Source organism: Corvus brachyrhynchos, unplaced genomic scaffold, assembly GCF_000691975.1.
Source record: "Corvus brachyrhynchos isolate BGI_N302 unplaced genomic scaffold, ASM69197v1 scaffold126, whole genome shotgun sequence".
NCBI lineage: Eukaryota > Metazoa > Chordata > Aves > Passeriformes > Corvidae > Corvus > Corvus brachyrhynchos.
Genome location: NW_008239283.1, coordinates 8481706 through 8505187, shown reverse-complemented (window position 1 = coordinate 8505187; position 23482 = coordinate 8481706). Strand labels below are relative to the sequence as shown.

At 41.6% G+C, this 23482-nt stretch overlaps 1 protein-coding gene across 3 annotated transcripts in view; it reads right to left on the bottom strand.

The window, feature by feature from the left end:
• Nucleotides 1-23482, bottom strand: part of SEMA5B (semaphorin 5B) — a 216500-nt gene that overhangs the window by 124449 nt on the left and 68569 nt on the right. For all 3 annotated transcript variants that reach the window (XM_017740237.1, XM_017740238.1, XM_008638244.2), the window contains exon 3: nt 7175-7380. In XM_017740237.1, coding sequence (XP_017595726.1) covers nt 7175-7328 — 154 coding nt within the window. In that variant the 5' untranslated portion in view covers nt 7329-7380. The remainder of the gene's footprint in view (nt 1-7174; nt 7381-23482) is intronic.

The following is a 23482-nucleotide window of genomic DNA, read 5'->3' as shown; positions in this document are numbered from 1 at the left end:
GATGTTGCACAGTGCTTAAGTATTGTGATCCATTGTTTACTGAGACAAGCCCCGCAGCTGTCATGCAATCTCCCTCACTGAGAAAGATAAAGTGAGTGCTCATGCATCACTTGCAACTTCCTATGACATTCTGATCAGTATAATCCCTCTTTTCAAACAGGAAAGCAAGCTGCATCCTGGCTCCTACAACCACTGCAGTCTGATGGGGGAAAAAACCCAACACCCCTTTGTCATCATTCAAGGATCCTTCAGTCTGCATCCTCCACATCTGGAGGTAAACTGTCCTTACAGTTACATGTCTAGATTAGCCACTTGTGCCAGCAGAGGCGGTACAATATTCAGGACAACTGTTTTCACTAGTGAGAAGGTAGGAAAAGGCAGAGAAAGTAGGGCTAAACCCCCCTGGAATTTTTCCTGCAGGTAACCAGATCTGCCACAGAAGCAGAAGTGCCTGATTGTGATGAACATCTGAAGCATAAGGTGATGCTCTTTGCTGGCTAACCAAAGACTGAACTGGAGATGCCCAGTTTAATGCACAGTTTGTGCTGTGTAGCTGCCAGGCTTATGAGGACTCCTGTGTTCTGCAGACAAAGCTCCCACCGTGAGGCAGTTACAGCAAGGAATGAGAGCACAGGCTGTAAATTCCTGAAAGAGTTTTGAAAGTAGGCTGTTCTCATAAGGATCAGTGTTTTTAAACTGGAACTTGGCTAATAATAAACAACCCCACTGACTTAAAGAAAAGTTATATTCAGAACCCGATTGAGCTGAGACTGTTTGTGGGCTTTCCAGGGTGAACCCTGTATGATAAAACAAGAATATTTCTTGTGAGATTGCTAGTACTGGAGTGAACTTTATCAAAGCATAATGTCATCCTTGAATAGAAGGTTTTAGGAGAACGTGATATGTTAACGCTTATCAGAAGCAGATGTGCTAAATAAATGAGGTCTGCTGTGCCACTGCTGTATCACAAACTTGTTCAGTTAGGGAACTATATTAAGTAAGATTTGAAATTGAAAATGAGGTCTCTCCAAGGGATGCCTTTGCTTGCACTGAACCACAGAAAAAGAAAATAAGCACTTCACTTTAGATTGCCACCCTCTTCCCTTTCTCTGATGTGTGCTCGAGATCCAAAAAAAGGCTGCCCATCTCTACATCCTAGATCCAACCACTGTGCCAAAGACAGGCTCATGCACATGCTGCCATTACCCCAGTTACACCAGTGGTACATCTGGAAAATATCAGTAATCTACTCCGTTGCTGAGATGAGTTTTTCATGGCCTTGGTCCGGTCCACGCATAATACACTGGTGACCTGAGTACCTGTTCCTCCACGCTGTGAGTCCACCTCCCTCAGTCCTGCTGCCTTCCTCTCATCAACACCACCACTCATGGTCAGAGGCTGCTCCTTCACTTGAGCTGTTGTACATCTTTAAAGTTTTACCTTCCCTCACTCCAATATCAAGTTACTTGATCATTTTGCTTCCTGAAGCTTCACTGAAAAGTCTTCCTTTTCTCTCCTGCTTGTCATGATTCATTCCATCTAAATCATTTTGTGAATGAAGGACATTCTTCCAACCCTCCTTTTCTTCCTGAAGTCCCAAGAAACAGCACACTGAGTAACTTTTTCAATCAAATCTCATTGCAACTATTTGTGAAGTGCCTTGTACACCATTAATGAGGAAGTCTCAAAGAACTAGCATCATTACTGTTAAAATTATTATTATGGAATGAAAAATATATTGAGAGCAGTTGGGTGTAGTTTTCAGAAGTTTTGCCTGAGAGCAATTATTTCCCTGACTACTGTATATCTATGGCTTTATCAGTCATAATTTTCAAACAAATTCTAAATCAAATCTAAAGAAGAAAGTTCTTGTTTTCAAAATTAAAAAGAAAATAAAACTGTTCCATTAAGGCTTGCTTAATGGAAACAAAATCCATACTGAAATGCACTGAAGGTAAAATATTCTGAAGCCCCCCACAGGATGACACCAGTTTCCAGCCCAAACTCCATCATTAGTTAATGTTTGGACTCCTCGTATGGAGAACCAAGGGCAGCAAGGCTATGAGCTAGAAGACAATTCTCCCACAATGTACTGTGTCTTCCCTTTGATGCTTAGATAGATTCACCTCCAATACTTCACCCCACAATCTTCATTCTTCATTAACTAAAACTTTGGTTTGGATTGTCAAAATCTCACTTGCTCAAGAAAAGTGTAAATCTTGACCAGAATTTCCTAAGGGACTTTCCCAGCTGGCCTTTGGAGTTGATGAATGCTAACATGTTTTTTTTTCCCATCAATATACAGGAAAGGGAATAATGTATTAGTGACCAATTCAACAACAGTGGGGGTGTTCGGTGAAATATCAAGAACTTTTTCAACAAATAAATCATACCTTATTATCCTTCAGCCCACAAAGTTAAAATAGCTTTTGCTTTCAATACAAGAAAACATTTAGCTGCTCCCCACAGGTTTCAATGTTTGAAGCTGGCCACATTTCAATAAAACATTGTTTAAATAAACAAAATATTGAGAAAATACACAGCAAGCTACATTCAAGTCACCTGAATCACATTTATCTAGTAGGAGGCAATAATTACAGACAGTCTGAAGTAAACCCCAGATTTAAACACACACAAACTAAATCATTTTGAAAACCTGAGGCAACAGACAGAGCAACTTGTCTGCATCTAGGAGGGACTGAGGAAAAGACAATGGATCAAATGCCACACATTGAGAACTCACACCACCCACACAGTCTGCAAAGCTGAGATTTGCAGTCCCCAGAAGATCTGAGACATAAGCTATTTAACCAAGTCCACCTCTGTCCTGTGCCTCAGCATGGGATCAGCTGAGGTGTTTTTATGAAGACAGGCTGCATAAAGCAGGGACAAATTATGTTCTTCCAGCTTACCCTAACTGCCAAGACCCAGGGGAAAAAGCCCTGAGAGACAGAACAGAGGAAAATTAGGGAAGTTATCATACTTTTCCTGAGCACACTGATTTGATGGATTAAATTAATGAAAAATAAATAATGGTAGAAACTGCAAGTGGAAACCTGTCTACAACTCATTTCCAGTGAAGTTGTGAACATCCAAATGATGCATGTAATACAGATGAGTTTGCAGACTTTTAAGCACTTCCTTGGTAAACAAGATGAAGCTAAGCACTCTGCAGCCATTACAAACATCAATGCATGTCCCTCATGGCTCTGGCTCTTGAAATAACAAACCTTGTAGTATGGGCATGGAAGACGTTTCCGGTTTTCCCAAGAGGCACATTAGAAAGGAGCTCCAAATGTCTTTCTTACCCACTCTCATAGCAAGACAAAGAGATACCAGTTCAAACAGATGGTTGGCTAGTGTGGATGAGATACAATAAGAACAACATAGAAAATACATAACTTCTCAGGAAATAAGGGAAAAATAGAAGTATTACTTGGATTCTTCTGCAACAAGGATATTATCCAAATGACTTTAAGGAATAGCAAAGGTGCTTTATGTCCAAGAAAGAGCTGTGCAACAATGAAGTATGCTGCTGGCAACCAGGACAGTATGACACAGGCACAGCCCAATTGCAAATGCAGGCACTGATCTGTTGGTGGTAAGATCCATACAGAAAAGATGAGAAACATGAACGTGATTGACAAGAACTAGAAACAAATCCTCGGGTGTTTGGCTTACCAGAGTGGACCACAGGGGAGCTGTGCTGGGATGACAAACTGTTTTGTGAAATGGGACTTGGATGCATGCATGTGTATGTGCATGTATAAATAAAAAGGGATGCACTAAGAATACACTTGACTTGTTTTACTAAATTCTCAACTCACTGAAAAACAAACAAGCATGCAAGATCCTTAATGATCCTTAATGCTACCCACTAACAGTCAAATAGGTAGTAAGACACCAGAAACAGCCTCCTGGGAAGCAGAAGATCATTTTCTTATTGATCTAAAAAGGGAAATCAAACTTTAACTGGATTTCCTATGAGCACAGTGTAGAACAATCTAATTATGAAAAGCCCAAACTGGGTACATTATTATTGCTGGCGAACTGTACAATGAGCACCATTTATAAGCCCCGGGGAAATTGGGGCACCATTGTGTTAGTCTGGTACTGTGCAAACACACAGGATGGTGTTTGCAGCACAAAATTCCTGTCGTGTCCCTCAGGATCTCCATGCAGGCTGCAAGGATAAACCATTCAGATCATGGCTCCTCCCCAGCCCACATCTCTCCTGGCAGTGCAAACACTATCTTTAGCACTTAAAGTAAGTATATCTAGAACCAGAATTTATGTTCCTCGACTTGTCTAGACCATTTTCTCTACGCCACAAGTAATGGCACAAACAATTTGGGGAATGGAGTCTGTAAAGAAACAGGCATTTGTTCAGGTCTGAGACAGCTAAAGTAAAAGCATTTTGCATACATAGTCTCCTTTCTGCTTAAATGAGTAGGACGTACTGGATGCTATCTTTCTTACCCACTCTCATAGCAAGACAAAGAGATACCAGTTCAAACAGATGGTCGGCTAGTGTGGATGAGATACAATAAGAACAACATAAAATACGTAATTTCTCAGGAAATAAGGGAAAAATAGACAGAAGTTTTACTTGGATTCTTCTACAACAAGGATATTATCCAGTCAAGTGGACGTTAAGAATATCCTCTAGGGGTAAAGAACAATAAAAAGAGACTGAGCACAAGTAAAGTGGGAACTGAAGACTAGAGAACACAAAACATGCTATGGCATCCCATTTGTCTGGTGATGGGAAGCCTAGTTAGCAAAGTTGTGAAAAAGATCCCCTTTATTAATTTATTATTCAACCCCTTTATTACAAAAACTGTTTTGTTAACCTATTCATTCTGGCAGTAAATTAATGTACCCTGTATGACTGAACGGTCAGAGGCCTTATTATTATTATGGCCCATCCACTGAAAATTGCTGGTGTAACATAATCCTTTGCCCTGGCAGCAGGAGCATCAGAAGGGCTCTGCTGGGGTCACTCTTTCAGTCATTACACACTCCCGTTGTGTACCAGCTTGTGATTCACGAGTCAATGCATTTGGAGACCCACAGAAAGCCCACAAGCCACACTGTTAAGCAGAGACATCCTCAGAGCAACCTGGGAACACCACATAATACTTAGATTCCCCTACTTGTCTACCCTTGCAGCCTAAACCTGTGCGTGCCAGCATCAGAACAGGGTATAGCTTTAAGAGAAATCAGATTATGAAGAGAGATGTGGTTTTGGACATGTGAGCCCTCTTCCCCAGACCTTAAAAGCTATGTGCAGTGGAAAAAAGGTGCCTTTAATTTAATTCCTGTGTATTTTCCAGCTGAGCTTTGCAGCAGAAAATACAAGATTAAACTGTATCATGAACAATCACAAGGAAACAGGTGCTGTGAAAAAACAATAACTCTGAATCTAACTTGGGTTTAAGAAACTCAAATGATAATCTGGGTCATTTTCTTGACACATCTGCAATTTCAATCTTTCTTTTGCACAATTGTCAGGTGCTAATTAACTCACCAGTTTTTGCCCTCTATCACTGAAGAGAGGAAAGGAACGAGCAGTGAAAGGGGAGGACAGCTTTTTTTTCCTGTGAAATGTTCATGCCTGATTAAAACAAAGTAAACTGGCAGATTATGAGTGTGTTTACACAGCCATTGATTCTGCAGAGTAGAACTCATACTGAGTGCCAAGAAATGCCCACCAATTCCTCAACTTAAGGAATTGGGGCTTTTAAGATTTCCTGCAGAATGATGTACCTCAGTGCTGGATTGCACAGACAGATCTTCTGTAAATTCAAAGCTTGGTGCTCCTGGTTAATAGAGAGAGCAACACTTTTTCTCTTTTCTGTACCTACAACATTCTTGTTATTGTATTATCTACTGAACTGAATTTCACCATGTTTCAACAGCAAGGGCTTCTCTTTTTGGCCCTCCCCAGTTAAAACAGATGGTTAGGTTTATTTAGCAATTAAAATCAAGGTTTATTTACTGGAGCAAGGTTAGAACCGGTGTCGTATCATGTAGGCTTAAAGATTCTGCTAATTTATTTTAATCCATTTAAACCCTTAAGGCATAGATAATGGAAAACAGACACAAAATCTCTTAAACTTTCCAAATTAAGAGACGAGAGTTTCCTCCTCTGTGAAGAATAGTAAAGCTCTCTAGAAGAACCCTGAAAGGTCAGCAAGAAAGCCTTTGACTACCTTCTTCCTGGAAACCCTATCTCAAAGGTCACAAAACCACAATTAAATTGCCTTTAGCAAAGAACCTAACTAGAGACACATTGCAAGATACTCAATTGCCTTTAGCAAAGAGTGTAACTGGAGATGCATTGTAAAGCCTTAAATGGGAACCAAAATCGATATTTCAACATTTAGGAGGAAACCATTTTTAGCAAGGAGACTCAGCAGTTGCTGATGCTGGCACACAGAGTTTAACACACTAGTCTGGAGTGAATTTTCAAATAATAATAGTGGTACCAATATAAAGATCTACCTGTTGTGTGGATAAGTGCACAGATTATCCAGACAACAATTGAGAAGTACATGCCATGTACCTTCACAGAAAATCTGACTGGGATAAGGACAAGAGAAGTCCCACGCTTCAAAAGAACAGTAAAAGAATTCGCCGTTACAACACAAAGGCCCCCCTCTCACATTCAAGTTAAATGCTCAGATGAAGGCCAGAAAAACTACTAGCACATGTGGCAAATACATAACAAAACCAAACCAAACCAGGAATGCTACAAACAAAAGGGCAGCCACTCCCTGCAATTTTAAATCAACTTACTTATCTTGCACTCAAGCGTGTCCAAACTCTCTATCACATTTCACTTATTAAGTGTCTGGCTCCAGCAAGCCAGGTGCGGCATTAGGGAATCCAGTTAGAGAAAAGGAAACTGAAACACAGTTTCAGCGTGGCACAAGATTACAGGGAGCCTGTAGCAGATTAGAAAATGGAGATTCTTAGACCAGTAGTTCCAAAACTGCCTGAATTGACTGCTGTGAAACCTCAGAATTAAAACACTGTAAAGCATCAAAGGGAAAACAATTCGTCAGGCCACTTCCCCTGGCTGTGGATCACAGTTGTAAGGAAAAACAACACAGACTAAACCTAAATGGATCATCCTATTGGAATCTGAAACAGGAATAGAAGCTCTTACCTTCAAAAGCAATTGTGGGGTGTTCTTTCCTTACACATTGCTGATGTTCAGCTTCAGTGTATTCAGGTACATTCTGTGATGCTGAGAGATGAAAAGCAAGAAGAAAAAGGCTTGGCAATGATAGGGAAATGGCCTTTAATCTTGAAACAATCATGACTGAAGGGCGGCTGCAGATCTAGCTTCCAAGATAGGCCCACGGAGGATACCTGAAATACAAATAATTCCACTTTCAGAAAAGCAAATGCTTATCCAGAGCAAGGAATATGGCAAAGGGTGGAGTTCCCCTTTCCTCCCAAACCCACTCGTACATCAGATGATATTCCACAAACAGCACCAAGATAAAATAAAAATAAAAAACCCACCCCAATTTACAACCACAAAGAAGGGAAGTGCACAGCTCCCTAAATATCTGTCTCTGTGTACCCTTGGGGTATGTGTCTTATAAAGCACCTGGTGTGCAATGGCTGGCACTGACAACATAAAATTTCAAATATTCCAGGCATAAATGTGTCCCCAGAATGGACACCTCCCTCCTCAATTTCATAATGTGTCCATGGTAAATTCCATGCTAAATTCAAGAGATTGCTAAGGAAAGGCCATCACCAGTCACCACAAAAACACTCGTGCAATTAACACTGTTCTAACATGGGATTTATTCATCTAACCACTGCTGCTTTAAATGCCTTGAAACAAACCAAGCCAGCATAAAGGTCTTTCCAGGAAAGTGCTAATTGAGGTAACATAAAAATTAGAATAATTTAAAGGGGGAAATGGTGAGAAGTGAGTCAATTGCCTTCATTATTATGAGATGCTAGAGCTCCCAGTCACAAGAGCTGAGGCATAGCTAAAGAGGAGGAGCATTCATTCTCAGGCGAGGAGAGAAGAAAGTCATGCCTTTTCTACGTAAGCATTTTTAACAACAGTAGCAGTAAAGGCACAGCTCTAAAGACTCCCCTGGGCCTACCAGGCCTGAGGCAGAGGATGAAGGATTAATTAGCCCATGCCACAAGCTCCCCAAGATGATGCTGCAGCTTGAGAAAATCTGCATTGCCAAATTTAATCTTACTGATGTGCATATTATATTTTCCTATATAACTTTGTTCAATTATTGCAAACACATGCTTTAAACAAATAGAGTCTCCTACCTTTAAATCTTATCTAGTGATAAAGCTGATTCTGATTAAATTCACACATAATGAGATTTTTGATTCCTGCAGGTGTGATTCATAAAGTTAGTGTAACAGTCAACACCTGCAGTGCCTGATACCCATGTATTTTTTTTTTGGAGTCTCTAAAACCCTTTCAGTGACCTGAAATGGGCAGGCTGATGGCAGGTAACATCAGGCACTGATGCATGACAGGCTTGTGGCATGGAGCAAACTCCAAGATAGAGGACATCAAGGAGCTGGAAGGAGCTTGTAAAGGTCTCTGGGCACCATAAGAGCAATAAGGGACTGCTTACACTAGAAATGGGAGATGGTTTGAAAAAAGGATCCTCTGTTTTATTCTTAACTGTATTTCTCTGTGATTTTAAACGCAGAAAGATGAGTTGCCAGCGCATCCATTCTGCATGTCCTCAGCAGCAGCTCCGTACCTCTGACTGAAAACAGCATTGGCATTCAGGGCTCAGGATAGTTCTAGGGACTTGGTTTCCCAACCAGTGTGAGTGAGACATTACAGCATTTCACATTTTTTTCCAGCCCCATATACATGCAGATTTTATGCAGTGATATATAAAACCCCCTTCCAGCTCTCCAAAAGAGGTTCTACAGCACTTTACTACGGAGGGTGGCTGTTTTTAAAAGCACAGCAAATATAATGTTAAATTAAAAAATGGGACTGGCAGAAGGAAGAGATGTGAAATCATTTGACGCTAAGCCCAGCACAGTGTTTAGTCATTAAGCACACGCATACTGCAGGGCGTACACCACTGAGTACTGTGGCACCTCACATGATGGACATGTTGTGCAAGTCACACTGTAATAAAAGTTATTGATGATGAAGCTTCACATTATATTTTCAGCCACTGGTTTAAATGATCCTTTTTTTTCAGTAAAGATCCAGAAATGAAGCATAGCACAGAGATGTGAAGGCCAGAGAGATGCATTCTTTATAGCTTTCGGATACACTTAAAGTCGAAGCCAAACTTTCCTTAGATAGGAGATGGTTGTTGTGGGAAATGCACAAAAAGCAAAAGGACTTTTTCACTGTCAGATATCCTTGCTGGAAACTGGAAAAGACAGTCACGGAAATCTCACTTTATGCATGCTCTACTACTCCCAGTGCAGCCATTACTGGCTAATCTTAGAAAGAAGGTACTAAACTAGACAGACTTCTAGTCTGAGCCAATATGGCCATTTTCATGTACTAATCATCCAAACAATGATCTCAAGCTAGGTGAAAAAAAAAAAATCTTTAAACAAAGACACGATAGAGTCCTATGCTCTTCAAGTTTCACACTCATTATAGTCATGAAATGATAAGAAGTTGCATACAGGAAAGCTTCATAACATCCCACAGCCTATTCTGTGCCAAAGCAGAGTACATTTACTAGTGTTTTGTCTGGACTAGTTGTAAAATGTGCCAAGTATCTGGATTTCTGCCACTTTCCCTGGGAGATTTTACCACAGCCCAAGAGACTTCAGTGTTCCTTAGAAAGCCATAACCAGTATTTGGGGTAAAGTTCCATCTTCTTTTCCTTATTGTAATAGGGAAACTCAAAGTGTGCATGAAAATAATGGTTTCAAACTTGAAGTGGAAAGTAATTGATGCCATGAAGATTTTTTGCCTTTTCTTTTATACCCCTGTTATATCTTTTTTACAACTTCTGTATTCCTAGTGCTTTTTGCCTACATTCTTGGACTGGTTTGTCAAGCTAAGAGACTAAACATTTTAGAAGCTTCATAGCTAGGGATCTTTGTGCCCCAGACCCCAAGGTCCTCTCCAGAACACATTCTGTAAACTAAGATAGAACCATCCAGGGGAAGGTTCCTTGGGGAGGGGGGCTCACTTGAGCCTCTCATTGGGGAATTTTTGATTGATATGCTAATTAGTAAAACCTATAATGTTATACCAGATCTTTTGGGGGTGTGCATTGCGGCGGGCATTTCGGTGCATTTGACCTGGACATGTGCACCTAAAGAGCCTTGAAATAAATTCCAAGGTAAAATCCCTTTTCCCCTTCTAATCGTGTTTGACTCTTGATTTGAAGACCAGGAAAAGGCAACATAATAAATGACCAAACCAAGGTGAAAAAGAAACATTATAAAAAACTCGGATCCTTCATTGTGTTCCCTATCTCTTACATCCAATTGCATTCATCCAATGTGTGGCACTCTTGTGTTCTGGAAAGTTGAGGAAAATCAGTGTCATGTGCAGCCCTGAGTTGGTGTCTACAGGAGTCAGAATCAGTGGGTAAATGCCAGCTTGATCAAGGGCAACAGAAATCAGAGCCCTGGAGTTGAACAATATTGAGACAGTGGATAACACTGAAAAATCTTAGTCCTTCAACCTGTCCCTTCCCAGGCTGCCTTGTTTACTTTTTCTCAATATTTTAAGACTCTAACTTAGCAATTCCCAGCTGCTGCAAATTCATTTCCAAAAAGAACCTCACGCTGCTAATATGAAGCAGCGCCATGTGCAAGCACAGGTCAGCTGTGTGCCAAGAGCAAGCTTGTAACTGCCCTGGAGAGTCCAGCAGTTATGAAGTGGTTTAGTGAAATGAAATGTTTTGGTTTTACTGGAGGTGGCCAAATCCAAGCCTCCAATTTTGCCCAAGCTGCAGATTTTCACTGTGAAGCCTGGAGTATGACTAGTGCTTAGGGCCAGTCCCCATCCAGACTGCTAAAACACTGCACATCCCAAGTACAGCCCAGACTAGTGGTGCTTTGCAGTGCTGGAACTTGCCCTGGCCTTAAGACATTTAGATACAGTTAAATGCTATAAAAAGAGCTGTTCTTATTAGACCCTCTGCTCAGAATGGCTTAGGGCTCAAGAAATCAGCTGTCAAGTTTCCAGTGCAGATGAGAGACAAGAGCTTAAATCCCTGGTTAAACTGAAATCTCAGACAGGACATATCATTTCAATTCTTTATTTGCTCATCTTGATGCATCTTTACCACCTTAGTTATTCCTCTCTCTAGCCCAATGCAGACATGTTAAAAAAAGATAAAAATGTCCAAAAATATTATCTGTCCAGGTTTATCTGTCTTGTCCCTCATGAAAGCCTGTCCTCTGAGTCTGCACAGCCCCAAGGGCCAGTGATGGGACATCTTCCTCCCCTTTTCCACTCCACGCAGTGAATCCCTACAGCCCTCTGACAGAAAAAGGTCAATAAATTCAGGCTACACTGGATCTGGTGACATTTGCTCCACAGACAGGTGTTTTGTAGAGCACCACTTCTGCCACTATCCTCTTGTCTCTTAAATCAGGCTTTCTCAGCTCATGGGCCTCCCTGAGTGTAGTGGCAGCGGCAGGGGATGGGCACAGAGCTGCTCCATCTGGGAAAGGTAGGAGGTCTGCACACTCAGAGCATCTCCAAAGCTGAGATTTGCAACCTCAGTGCCCATGTCAGCACAAAACCACTCTGCCTGCCCATCTCTCAGCCAGGACATTCCATGGCAGCCCGAGAGGGACAGGGTATAATTCTGCTTTGCCTTGTGGCTTCACCCCTGTGCAAGGACAGCGTTCAGGGGATCACCCACAGTCCCTCCCTTATTCATTGTCAGGGCATGAGTCTTTTCCAACTCACCCCATTGTTGTATCATTGCAACTCCATTGATTTCACAGGAACTAATCCTGATTTACAGAGGGTAACTCAGATCAGGCCCCTTTTGACTAAAGCTTTGCGTCTGAAAGAAAAATACCTTCAATCAGTCTTCAGGGCTTTAAAACAAAGCACACTTTAAAAATGGCTGTACCAGGAATTCATATCCTGCTTTTCTCTGACTGTAACTATCATTTTTTACTTAATAAAATGTGACAGTAAAGTTAAAGGATAAAAGAAAATGCTTCATCTTTCATTTTAAAAGAAAGAGATGCCTTTAAAAAAGACTAAAAAAGGAACCTCCTGCAAAAGCTTTTATTCTTCTGTTCAGGATCTTTTGTGATTGCCACAGTTATGGTTTTATTAGACTGCGATAGCAGAGGGAAGAAGAGCAATGGAAAGATGTGGACATTAAAGTATTCAAAAAAGAATAAGTGAAATAAATATAAACATTGTAAAGCAAGACAGCTCAGAAATGTGGCTATGACAGGCTGGCACAGGCAGCTCTGCCCTAGAAAAGAGAGCTCCAAGGCCAACAAAACTATGGTCCTTTATTCATCCGATGCTCCTCGCCCTTCCCTCCCTCTCCAGCTGGAATCCATCCCACCCAACAGGCTCCAAGGGCCATTCCACACTATCAAAGAAAAAGCACAGCTTTTCCCTCTGCCCCTGGCCACATCCACACACTCAGCTGTGCCCATGCTGGGGACATGGATCTGTCTTACAGCCAAAACATGGCACGCTGCACTTGCATGTCCAGAGGTCAAATCTCATATGCACTGTTAGACTGGACTTGTGGATACTGAGCTCTCCTCATTTATTTACTTGTGAGGCAAATCTGTGGAAATGGTCAAACTATGGTTGAGATGAGAATCTTGTTTTGCTTTAATTAAATCACCCTACAGTCTTCTGAAGAATCAGTGAGCTCACTTTGGATTTCATGATGGTTTATATGCCACAGCTCTTGCTCTGGTTGTCACCAGGCTCCTGTGTGAGCTCCTGTGTCTTGTTCAGGGCTTCCCATGGCCTCAACTGCAACATCATCTATGAGTCTCAGACTGAACTCGGTCTCACAACACCCCAGGAAGACAAACCCCCATTTTCATACATATAATTCAAGGGTTATCTTCAAAAAACCCTGCAATTCAGCAGCAGGGTGCATCACAAGTGTGTGCAGGCAATATGCTGTCTTGTGGCAGAGCAAAAGCTTGAGCTCCATGCTGACCCTTCTCACAGCTCCTGCTTCACACAGTCTGCAGGGCACTACTTGCAGTATCATACTAGGCTTTGTATCAGGAATGAAACAACCAAGATTTTTCAACACGGGTCAATTTATTGAAACCCTTCTGTTATCTAGATCTGTATAAATAATTCAGGTAACTCTTTGCAAGGGAGAAATCAGTTTTTCCAATATATGATTTGGTTCATGCTCATGAAGCCTGTAGTGGAGCTGAATAGTAATAGTCTATACTTTGATGCTCCTAGGATTATATCCCACAAAAGACTGACAGTGCACTTAGGGGCACTTTACTTCTAGGGCTCCTGATTGCTGATCAAAGCCACCCAGGACTGGTCAAGGTCCCAAAACAAGCCCACAAAAAGTACAATGGGATACTTTGATTCAGAACAGGTAACAGAGACAAAACTCTTAATAATGGTTTAGTACAAAATGAATTGGTTGGTGTCAGACCTCTTCTCTGTGGACTGGTGTAGGCCCTCAATAAGCCATCAGTCACCACTTGGTTACTTGGCCTTCGTAGTGCAGTCCATTGCCACAAGTTCCTGGAAACAGAACTGTTTCCTCACCTGTAGAGGAAGCCCTCCAGAACAGGACCCTATTATAGAAAGCTTCCATTAAATAAAGCTGATTCAACAATAAAATCTGTGTAACAGTGCAAAATATACTCTACCTCTGGGTTCCTGCCAAATCCAGTGGGCATAAATAAATACCTGCTCTGCTGACACTCAGACTTGCTTTTGAGTAGTGCTAACCTGACCACACATTGAGTGTGTCCCCAAGTGCTTCGTGAGGCTCCCCAGAGAGCTCTAGATCTTTTTTTTTACTGGCCACACTTAATATAAAGACATGAGAGGCTTTGTTAGCATTTGTTTGGGGTATGAATTTAGCACTTGTGAAAAGGTGCCTTGGAGTCTGAAGTCTTCTGTTTATTCAAAGATTGTATTTGGCAATGAAGGCTCACACTCATTTATCTCCCTGGTGGTATGCTGCCACTGTTTTCTACAAAAGTGCCTATATGGGGGGATGGAAATATCTTCTATTTACTGTTCACAGAATGGCCTTTCTGAGAGATATCAAAGTTTCGTCAAAGAATTACCAAATTTTTTGGTAATTCCCGGACCTGACTGTGGAATTATTTTTATGTGTTCCATCTGTGAAACACAGAGATGAATGCAAAGTCTAAATCAACAACAGAATGTAATGGATGCTATGGTACTTAGCACAACTGTAGTTCAGACACAACATTTACTGGAGCTCCTGACTCCCAGTCAGAATCTCTGATGTTCAATCAAAAAGAGGAAGAGTGTAACCCAAGTGTAGCCCAAGAGAGGAGCCCCCCCAGGGCTCATGGGACAGCAGCAACAGCAGCAAAGCCCCTGCCTGTAGCAGGGGAGTGTGCAAGGGCTCAGCTTCCCTTGCAGTGCAGTCACCTTTCTCACCGAACATGTGATTTGGAATCCTCTGCATGGGGGCTGCAAACCCAAGGTGACAGATGTGCTGCTTACCTGCAGATCAGCTACATAACACGAGTACAGCAGATTCAGCATCACACTTACTGCAAATCATCACCTGGCTGCAAGAGCTCTTTCTGGCTTGAGGTTTGGTACTCAACCCATGGACTGATGCCTTAAGCCTGTAGCTGTCATAGAAACACCAATACAGCAGCTTTTCTTCAGGTTGCTTCCCTGCACAATGTAGTTTGTAAATGCACGAATTAGCAGAGCCACAGTCCCCAAGACCACACTGCACAGCCAATGTCATTCCAACACACTCTTGTCCTTGACAGTCTGGAGACAATCCCCTATTTGCAAAGATTTCCAGACATGTGGTGCTCCTGCTCACACATCTTCTCACTGCAGCTGTGATGCTACAACTCTGGAAACTGAGGCAGGACACAGATTTGTGACTCAGTCATTAGTACCTGCAGCCAGTTTTAGACAGAGACAGGAAGAAGAATAAATTCCTTCTGACTTTTCAAAATGCTTTTGGTATGGCGTTGTGTTCTGTCTCTCTCTCAGTTTAATATAAAAACCATAAGCGTTCTTGAATTTTTGACTTACTAGAGTATTAAACATTGTTTTACTGACACTACTTTTTTAATTCAACTCTAATTAGAGGGTCAATTGCAGACATCCCATGGGATGTTTAGCAAGGAAGTTAGTGACAATAGTTCTAAATTATATTAGACCTAATACAGGTTCGTAACTTGCCAAGTTTCTCTCTTCAACACTATGACAGCAATCCATGGACAAGTGCAGTCCCCAGATTGTGCCACGCAGATAAGCAATCCTGATAAACTATGTAGCAGTCACTGTGGTGTTCCTGTGTCCAGAGAGCTGGGAAAACAACAGAAATATGAAATTTCTAAAAAACCAGACCACTTAATTCTCCTCTGACCTGAAGCAATCCCACAAATCAAGTCTCCAGAAGACAAACACCAAGCCATGAAATCATTACACCAACGAACCTCCTGCCTGAGAGTCAGCCTCAGCGTATGGGCTGAACTTTCCCAGAGGCTTGTTTTTCCTCTTTAAAACCTCTGGCACTACCTCCAGCTTCTGCCACCTGCTCCTTTCTACTCTATCCAACAAATCCTCTTGCATCACTGACAGCTCCAATGCCAGGGTCAAAGACAGTTGTTGCACACTGTAAACCCAACTCATCCCTCCCAGCAGCTCCTTCCTCCACTGCTACACTGGAAAAACAGGATGAGAAGAATTTTTCTTTTAATGCTTGCCCATGTGGGAGAGAAAAACCAGAGCTTGTTTGTTTTGTCAAAGATTTGTGATTACCCAGTGCCACATAACACATACTCATGGTTTAATTGTAACTCTAGAAGAGGCATAAAGCATCCCTGTAGCACAACTCCAAGTTTCAGCCTGCTTGAAAACAAGAATATGTTTCACTGCATTGTCTTCCTGGCACAGCACAGCATCATTTATCATATGGAAAACTCTGGCTAGAAAGCATTCAGCCAGCCTATATATGCCCCAAATCCGAAGAGACAAAATAATAACTGTCAGCCAGACTCTTTTTTCTCCTGCCGTGCTCAGCTTTTCTCATACTTCTTGCAACAGCAGGTACCTGTTGAGCTCTGTTAACTGTTCCCCTCATTGGAGCAGCGGGGCTGCTTTGGTCTGCCCCGACTCTTGCACTGTACTTGGGATTCTCTAAAGTAGGACTGCTCTTCCCAGATCCTCCTGGCTGCAGGGCAGCACTGAAGGGAAGCAGTGCAGAACTACACAGCTCACAAGTGACAGATTATTACCGACTGCTGTGCATAAACAAAATGGGACTGATTCCTCATCTCCTGAAAACAACAGTGACATCAATTTTCCCGCAGAAAATATACGGTGTTCAACAGTTTCTGAAAAGATAGAGCTGAATTTCCCCCTCCATCCACACATGCTATGCAACTTCTCTGATACCAGGAGCATGGTACTGTGTTACCTGCTAACTGAAGCTTGCCAGCCTCAGAACACAGGCATTACTATGCTGGGTCATGGAGCTTTTCTCAAAAAGAGTATTTAGGCAAAGGCAAAGTCAAGCAGGACTGCTGACCTTCAAAAAGGCCTTGGCTGCTTTCTTTTAATGAACTGTGGTTGTAATTTTCTCTGCCAGAAGATTTACTTTAACTAAACACTACAGAGTCCCCATCCTGTAAGGGGACTCCCTAAATTCCCAAAAACATCATGGTGATCCAGGATTTAATGAAAATCCGGTGATCTCCAACTTAGCTAAGAAATTCCATTCTGGAACAGAAGGGGAGAATATCCGAGAGTGAAAGCTGGGATCCTCCTCTACACTTATGTTTTTGACAGTCAGATGTCCAGCCAAAACTGGACATTTGAATATTTTCCCACCAGCCTGCCAGAGGACACCCCAGCCCTGGGCTGTCAGCTCTTTGCCTCAGAAATACTTTAAAATACCCAAACAATCCCTCAGACAGAAATCTTGTCATCATCTTCCAGGAGGCAGGGTCTGAGCAAGCACTTGGGAGCTGATATAATTTTAATACACTCTGATGCCAGCCTTTCTAGAGAAGATGAATTATTTGTAATGAATTCCAATCACATGGTGCTCCAGCCCCCACACCTTCATCCTGCATATATAACCAAATTAGTTTAGGAGATGTAAGTTATTCAGGGACTTAGCTGTTCAGTCTGGTCTTGGAGGATTTGCTCTCATTATGGCTTTTATGCAAATTCTGTCCTCCAAATCTCTTCTGAATCAATTATTACTAGATTAATTTAAACATGTCCACCTGGGGTGCCTGTATATCATGTGCCTCATGTTAAAAAGTAAAAAGGATGATAATGAATTCAGGAGGTGACTGAAACAGATTCCTGCTTTGTGGAAATGTGACCTTTTTGAATAATGTCATAAAAGAAAGAAGTTCCTTCAAGAAACATGGCAGATAGGGTCATTCATTGGATCAGCTGGGCTTTCAATCACTCTTTGGAAATTAGCATGATACAATAAAAAATTAATAAGAAATTTAAAAAAATATCACTTTAATGCTCCAGACTATTAAAGTCTTTGATGGACTACTAATTGAAATGTAATGCTTAATTTTAAGCAATGCCATTTTATTAATGGTAAAAACTTGAATTAATGTCATTAACCAATGTTAATATTACAAATCCCCTGAGGGATAACAAAGCAATTATGTTATTCACAGAACTGAAAGGGGAAAAAGATGTAATCTGTACATGACTGCACTAAGGCAGAAGAGACTGCTTCCATCTGCATTTCCTCTGCTGAGAAAGGGGGTTTGTTTGTTTTTTTTTGAGCAAAGAGGAGGGAGAGGAAGAGAAGAATTTGTGCTAAGTTAATTACTGCTGATTTTCAGGCACTTAATAGCTAAGAAATTATTCTGTTACTCAAACACCATACTGTGGGGACCCTGGAAAAATAATTTGGGAATGAGAAATTGATTACAAACCCTCCTTCTTGGAGGTCTCCCCTGTGTGTGCTTGGATCTTAACACATGCACTAACAGCCTTCACCTGATGGAAAAGCCTGATGCAAATATGTGGCCCCACACCTGGCAGCAAATGGCTTTATGAAGCTGTGCTGGTTTGTATCTGCCAGGGATCACCAAGGAGAACACCTTCTGCAGTACTGAGTGCCCTCAAGTTCATGTAAGGGCAGGTGCTTTTATTTTAATAGTTTAGCAAGTTCAGCATCTTGTCAGATCCACTGCTCATACAGCAGGGGAGATGGGGTTAGACTTAATTAAAGAACCAAAACCAATACTCTTGCTAACTGGCAGAAGTCACATTGCCCAGAGGGAATAAGAACTTTGTATGGTGCTGGTATAATACTGCTTTTGCTCCAGAATAACCATGTTTGACATAACCCCTGATTAACTATTTTTTTATTGTCTGGCTGATAATTCAGAGACAATGGGGAGATTCAGCAAGCCAGAGCATGAACAATTCCTCAAGGAGCTACAAACCTTTTTATTGCTAAAAATCCCAAAGGCTTTTGCTTTTTTTTTACAAAAAGTGAAAGTACTGCAATGCACCCAACACACCATTGTCAAAATCCAAATGCCTCTTTCAGTGTGCACCTTTGAAGGCAACCACTCAAATGTGTCACAAATTCACAAACAGTATTAATCCATGGGAAGAGATGCAACAATTAATTTCCTCTGTTGCGTGTGACATGACAATGTTCTGGTGTAAACCAGCACTGAGGATGCCCAGGAGATTCTTCTGAGCCTGTCCTGCCAAGCACTTTTTAAAAATTAGGTTTCTTAGCAAAAAAAGAAAAACATTGACACTAATTACTACCAGACTTCCTATTTATGTTGCACAGGGTGTGAAACTTCAATACCAACTCAAAATAAATCAACTGAAAAAAGACTAAGGCTATCAGGGGAGTGAGAATCTATGCCTAAACTTGGATGGATATGTAACAGGGATTCATAGTTGGTAGCTGGGACCAGGATGTCTGTCTTTGTAGCCCAAGCACAGAACACCCAGGTGCCTCTTTATGCTTCCATTCAGGATATAGATACAGCTGTAAAACACAATGAGATTTGGGAACTTTACTTAAATTGATATATTACCTAGCAGTCATATGATAAATGGCAGAACAAGCAAGAGGAAGAATTACTGCAAGGTTTCTACTCTGCTTACCAATGAGGTCCTGCACGTGCCAGGCTTCAGTCTGTGGAGCCAGTTATGCTCAACAGCATGATACCTTTTCTCCTGCAAATTTGAAAATCATTGCATTTTCATCTCCCAGTAATGGCTCTTCTCTTACGTCTTGTCTCCCCCATCTCCTCAAAGAACAACATCAAACCTCCTGTGTAATATCTCCATTCTGTCACTCTTCCATTTTCTCTTCCAACTCCCCACTCCCAATTTGAAAATGAGGGAGGGGAAGCCAGTGAAGACACCAAGGTCAAGGCAGAGTGAGACAAAGTCAAATTCATGCAATCATTTAACACCACACACCACCAGACCATTACAGAGACACGAGACGTTATGGATTGCAGCTTAATAGATCGCAATAGAGGATGATGGGGGAGAGGAGAAGAGAGAAATGTTCCTTCTGGGCTGAGACTTGCTGATTAAAGTGCACAAGTGGGCAGGGGACAGCATTTGTGTTCATAAAGCTGAGTCTTACCTCTCGATATTAATGGACACACCACTGTCACCAGACGCAATGCTTTGTTATTGCGTGATTAATTGAAAGTCACACGCAATGACATATTACAGGCAGGATAAAGCTGTCACTGGAAAGCAATTCTTCACAGTAATTCCTGCCAGTCTCTACAGTCTGAAATTGCATACCTCGTTACAGACGACCCCTCAAGCACAAATTCATTACATATCTTTATATAAATAACAGTGACTAACAACGGCAGTCTGAGGTAATCTCTGTGGGATATGAAATTGGGAAAAAGGTAAGGCAGAGAAATTGCCTTCAAATATTAGTAAGCTTGTCTGTGCTAATCCCCATCAAATGAACCACTTCTCTTTTCCTCTAAAATAAAAATTGTTCCTGCTAGAGACACAGAAAGTATGATAAAAGGACATGTTGTGGCATAAATGACAACTAGAAGCCTTACTTCTTCAAAAGGCCACTAGTTCTAAATCTTAAAAACTTATCTTGATCAAGACTAATTAAACTTCAACACAGTCGTTTTATCACTTACTTAAGTCAGTAAGTATCAGTAACTGGTCCAGCTCACTTTTTTAAAGCCACCATATCAAAGACTATTTTACATTTCTTTTGGCAGCAGGAAGAAGATATCAAATCATTAATTTTCTCCTCACATTTTATTTCAGTCAAAATCACTGCATGCAAAATACAATGTGGAATAAAAAAATCTACATTGCTCAAGGGAAAGAACACAGCTCAGGGGAATACAGGTGCCCAGGAAAAACAGTTTGTGTCACTTACACTCTGAGTATGATAAATGCCCAGCTGAGCTACCAGGAATGGCACACAGTTACCTCATCTCCAGCTGGCATTTAGCACTCCATTTCCCACACCATTGGATAATGGTCAGATCTGCTGCAGTGCTCTTTTTTCCTGTCTGATTGGAGCCAATACCCCACAACTGAAGTGAGCAATATTTTAAAGACTCACCATGAGATAGGGTGGCATCATCCAAAACCAACAGTACCTTCTCTTTGGCAGCCTCTCCATTAAAGAGTTCCAATTCACACCACCACTGAGACACTGTTTTAAGCCATTTCAAGCTCACCCACTTGGACTTTCTATTACCAACCCCTTGTAAACTAAGGAAAAGTGATGCAAAGGTCTTTACCTGCTTGGAAGATGTTCTCTATCTCCTCAGAAGACAGTCTATTGCAGGCTCTTGTAAATCTGCCACTGACAGGAGCCAAGAGAAATGGGGACAGGAAAGCACAAAGCCTGGGCTGTCCTGTGTCCTGGAGGCAAACAGCAATCTCTGTCTTCACCTAACCCAACCAGAGCCCTGCAAGAGAGTAAATCTGTGTCCACTGGCCTTTTTAACAGCCCCTTAATGACCGTTAACTTTTTTCAGCCAGCCATTGATTCTAATGGCATGTGCATTCACACACAATAATACCTCAGACGGCCTTCATTAATTTACCATGCATAATTTCTCTGAAAGCTTTTGCCAATAGAATACCCCTAAACTGACTCACTAACTCATGAAGATAAAGCACTTTCTGTGTGAAACCATTATGCAGATGCACAGCATTTTCCTCAAATAAGTTAAAAAGTAGGTATTGTTCGGTGTCTACCCATTTTTTGGACACAGCAAAGTACCAGGGATTGAAAATGTAAAGCTGCTGCTGGAGTATCCGGTGTGACAATGAATACGTAAGATACTCCAGGCTGAAGAAAGAATAACAAGAAAAAAGGCAAATTATATGAAAAAGCCTTTCTGCTGTGAAGTTCCTGAAATCTCTTACAAATTTCAACAATGGGAAGTCCTAAAAGTGAAAGGCTGTTAAAATACCAAAGGAAAATGCAGCAATATAGATATTCACAAGCCTGGGTCCATTCATCCAGAGAAAGGGCGGGGAAAGATCCAGCAAAGGGAGCATATTAGAAACAAACCATCCCAGAGAACAAGGGTTTAGAGCTGTCAGGAGCTACAGTGCTGCTGTTAGCCTTGCAGTAAATTATGGAGCTGTCAGCATTTTCCCATTATAAATCTCTCAAGCCTCCTCTTACGTACACTGATGTAAGATTCAGACCTCAGTCCCATGGTGGCAATGATACTGCAGACAAAAGCATCACAGACCTCCTCTGGAGGTATAAGACCCATAAATATAACCTGTGGTCTTACAAACTCTACAAGATGTTGGTTGTAGGAAATAAATAAAAGGTCATTGTTTTTTGTTGGTTGTTTTGGGTTTAATTACAATTAGTTTGTCTTTAAACAAAGTCAGAGGATGAGAAGTGAAGAGCTGATTGAAAAGGTGGTCAGGAATAGGCTCCTCTTTTACACTACACTCAAGTCTTTTATCAACTTGCAAGTCTCTCATCCCTTTCCGAAGGATTGATCACAGAGCCCATGAACGCTGTGACTCCACTTCCAAGGTTATAGGTGCTGTCCTGACTTATGTAAAGAACCACCTTCCATAGACAGTCACTTGTGATGCCCTGTAATATTAAATGTGGAGGTAAAATAAAGATTAAAATAAAATTAGATCTGAAAATTTAACCTGTCTCAAATTCATGAGTCGTGGGACTCAGGGTTTTGGTTTCTCATCAGTGAGCAGCAAACCACTTGCAGGCAGCTCAGAAGCCACGGAGAAGGTGGATTAAGAGCAGAGGTCTTCAAAAATTCTCCAGTAAAAGAAAGCCTTGTATTTTCAAGAAATGGGATTTTTTGTTGTTATTTCAGAATATAGACTGCAAAAGAGGCCACATGTACTTCAGTGCAAAGAAAAAAAAAAAGATAATGAAGACTGGCAGTATATGTGGGGGAATATGCTCAATGTAGATACTTTTTTAAGTGAAAACCACCAGAAGGATTTTGGCAACACGGATTTAGTACAAAGGATGTAAGCCATTATCAGCATAAAGGTAATGAAATCTAAGGGAAAACACCATTTCCTGGGGTTAGTATTGTTAAAGACCATTAATATTGCCACTAATTACACATGCTTAACTACAGCTCTGCCTGGAACTGCAACATCACAACATGCCAATGAACTGTCTAGGGAGTAACAGATTGCTTCAAAAGTCCCTAAATATGTGTTTACAGATGATATGGAGAAAAGCGATTTACACACCTGAAGAATCACAGAATCATCAGGATGGAAGAGACCTCCAAGATTACAGAGTCCAGCCAAAGCCCTAACAGTGCCTCAAGTAAACCATGGCACTGAGTGCCACATCCAACCTTTTTTTAAACACACCCAGGGATGGTGACTCCACCACCTCCCTTGGCAGATGATTCTAGTACTTTATCACTCTTTCAGTAAAGACCTTTTCCTAGAGGAGTATCTCCCCTCTCCCCTCCTTATTTTTTTGTACATTTACCTTGCTCCAAACACCAAGCTCTTCCTCCATGCTCTTGAGGCCAGCCCATGATGCTGAGCCTGACCTGTCAAACCAGGCAGCCTTGGGCAGGGGCTACAGCTCTCCAGTTACTTAAGGGCCAGGAGTAAATCTCAGCACCACATACATGCCTGTACTAGGCACCAAGCAGTGCATATGCTGGAGGATTTGGGACTGCTCTAGATAAAGGAACGACTCAAACACAAGGCAGGAGACACTCGAGGCTCCCAGTGCGTGCGACAGCCCGGCAGAGTTACAGCCGCCCCCAGCCCTCCATTCAG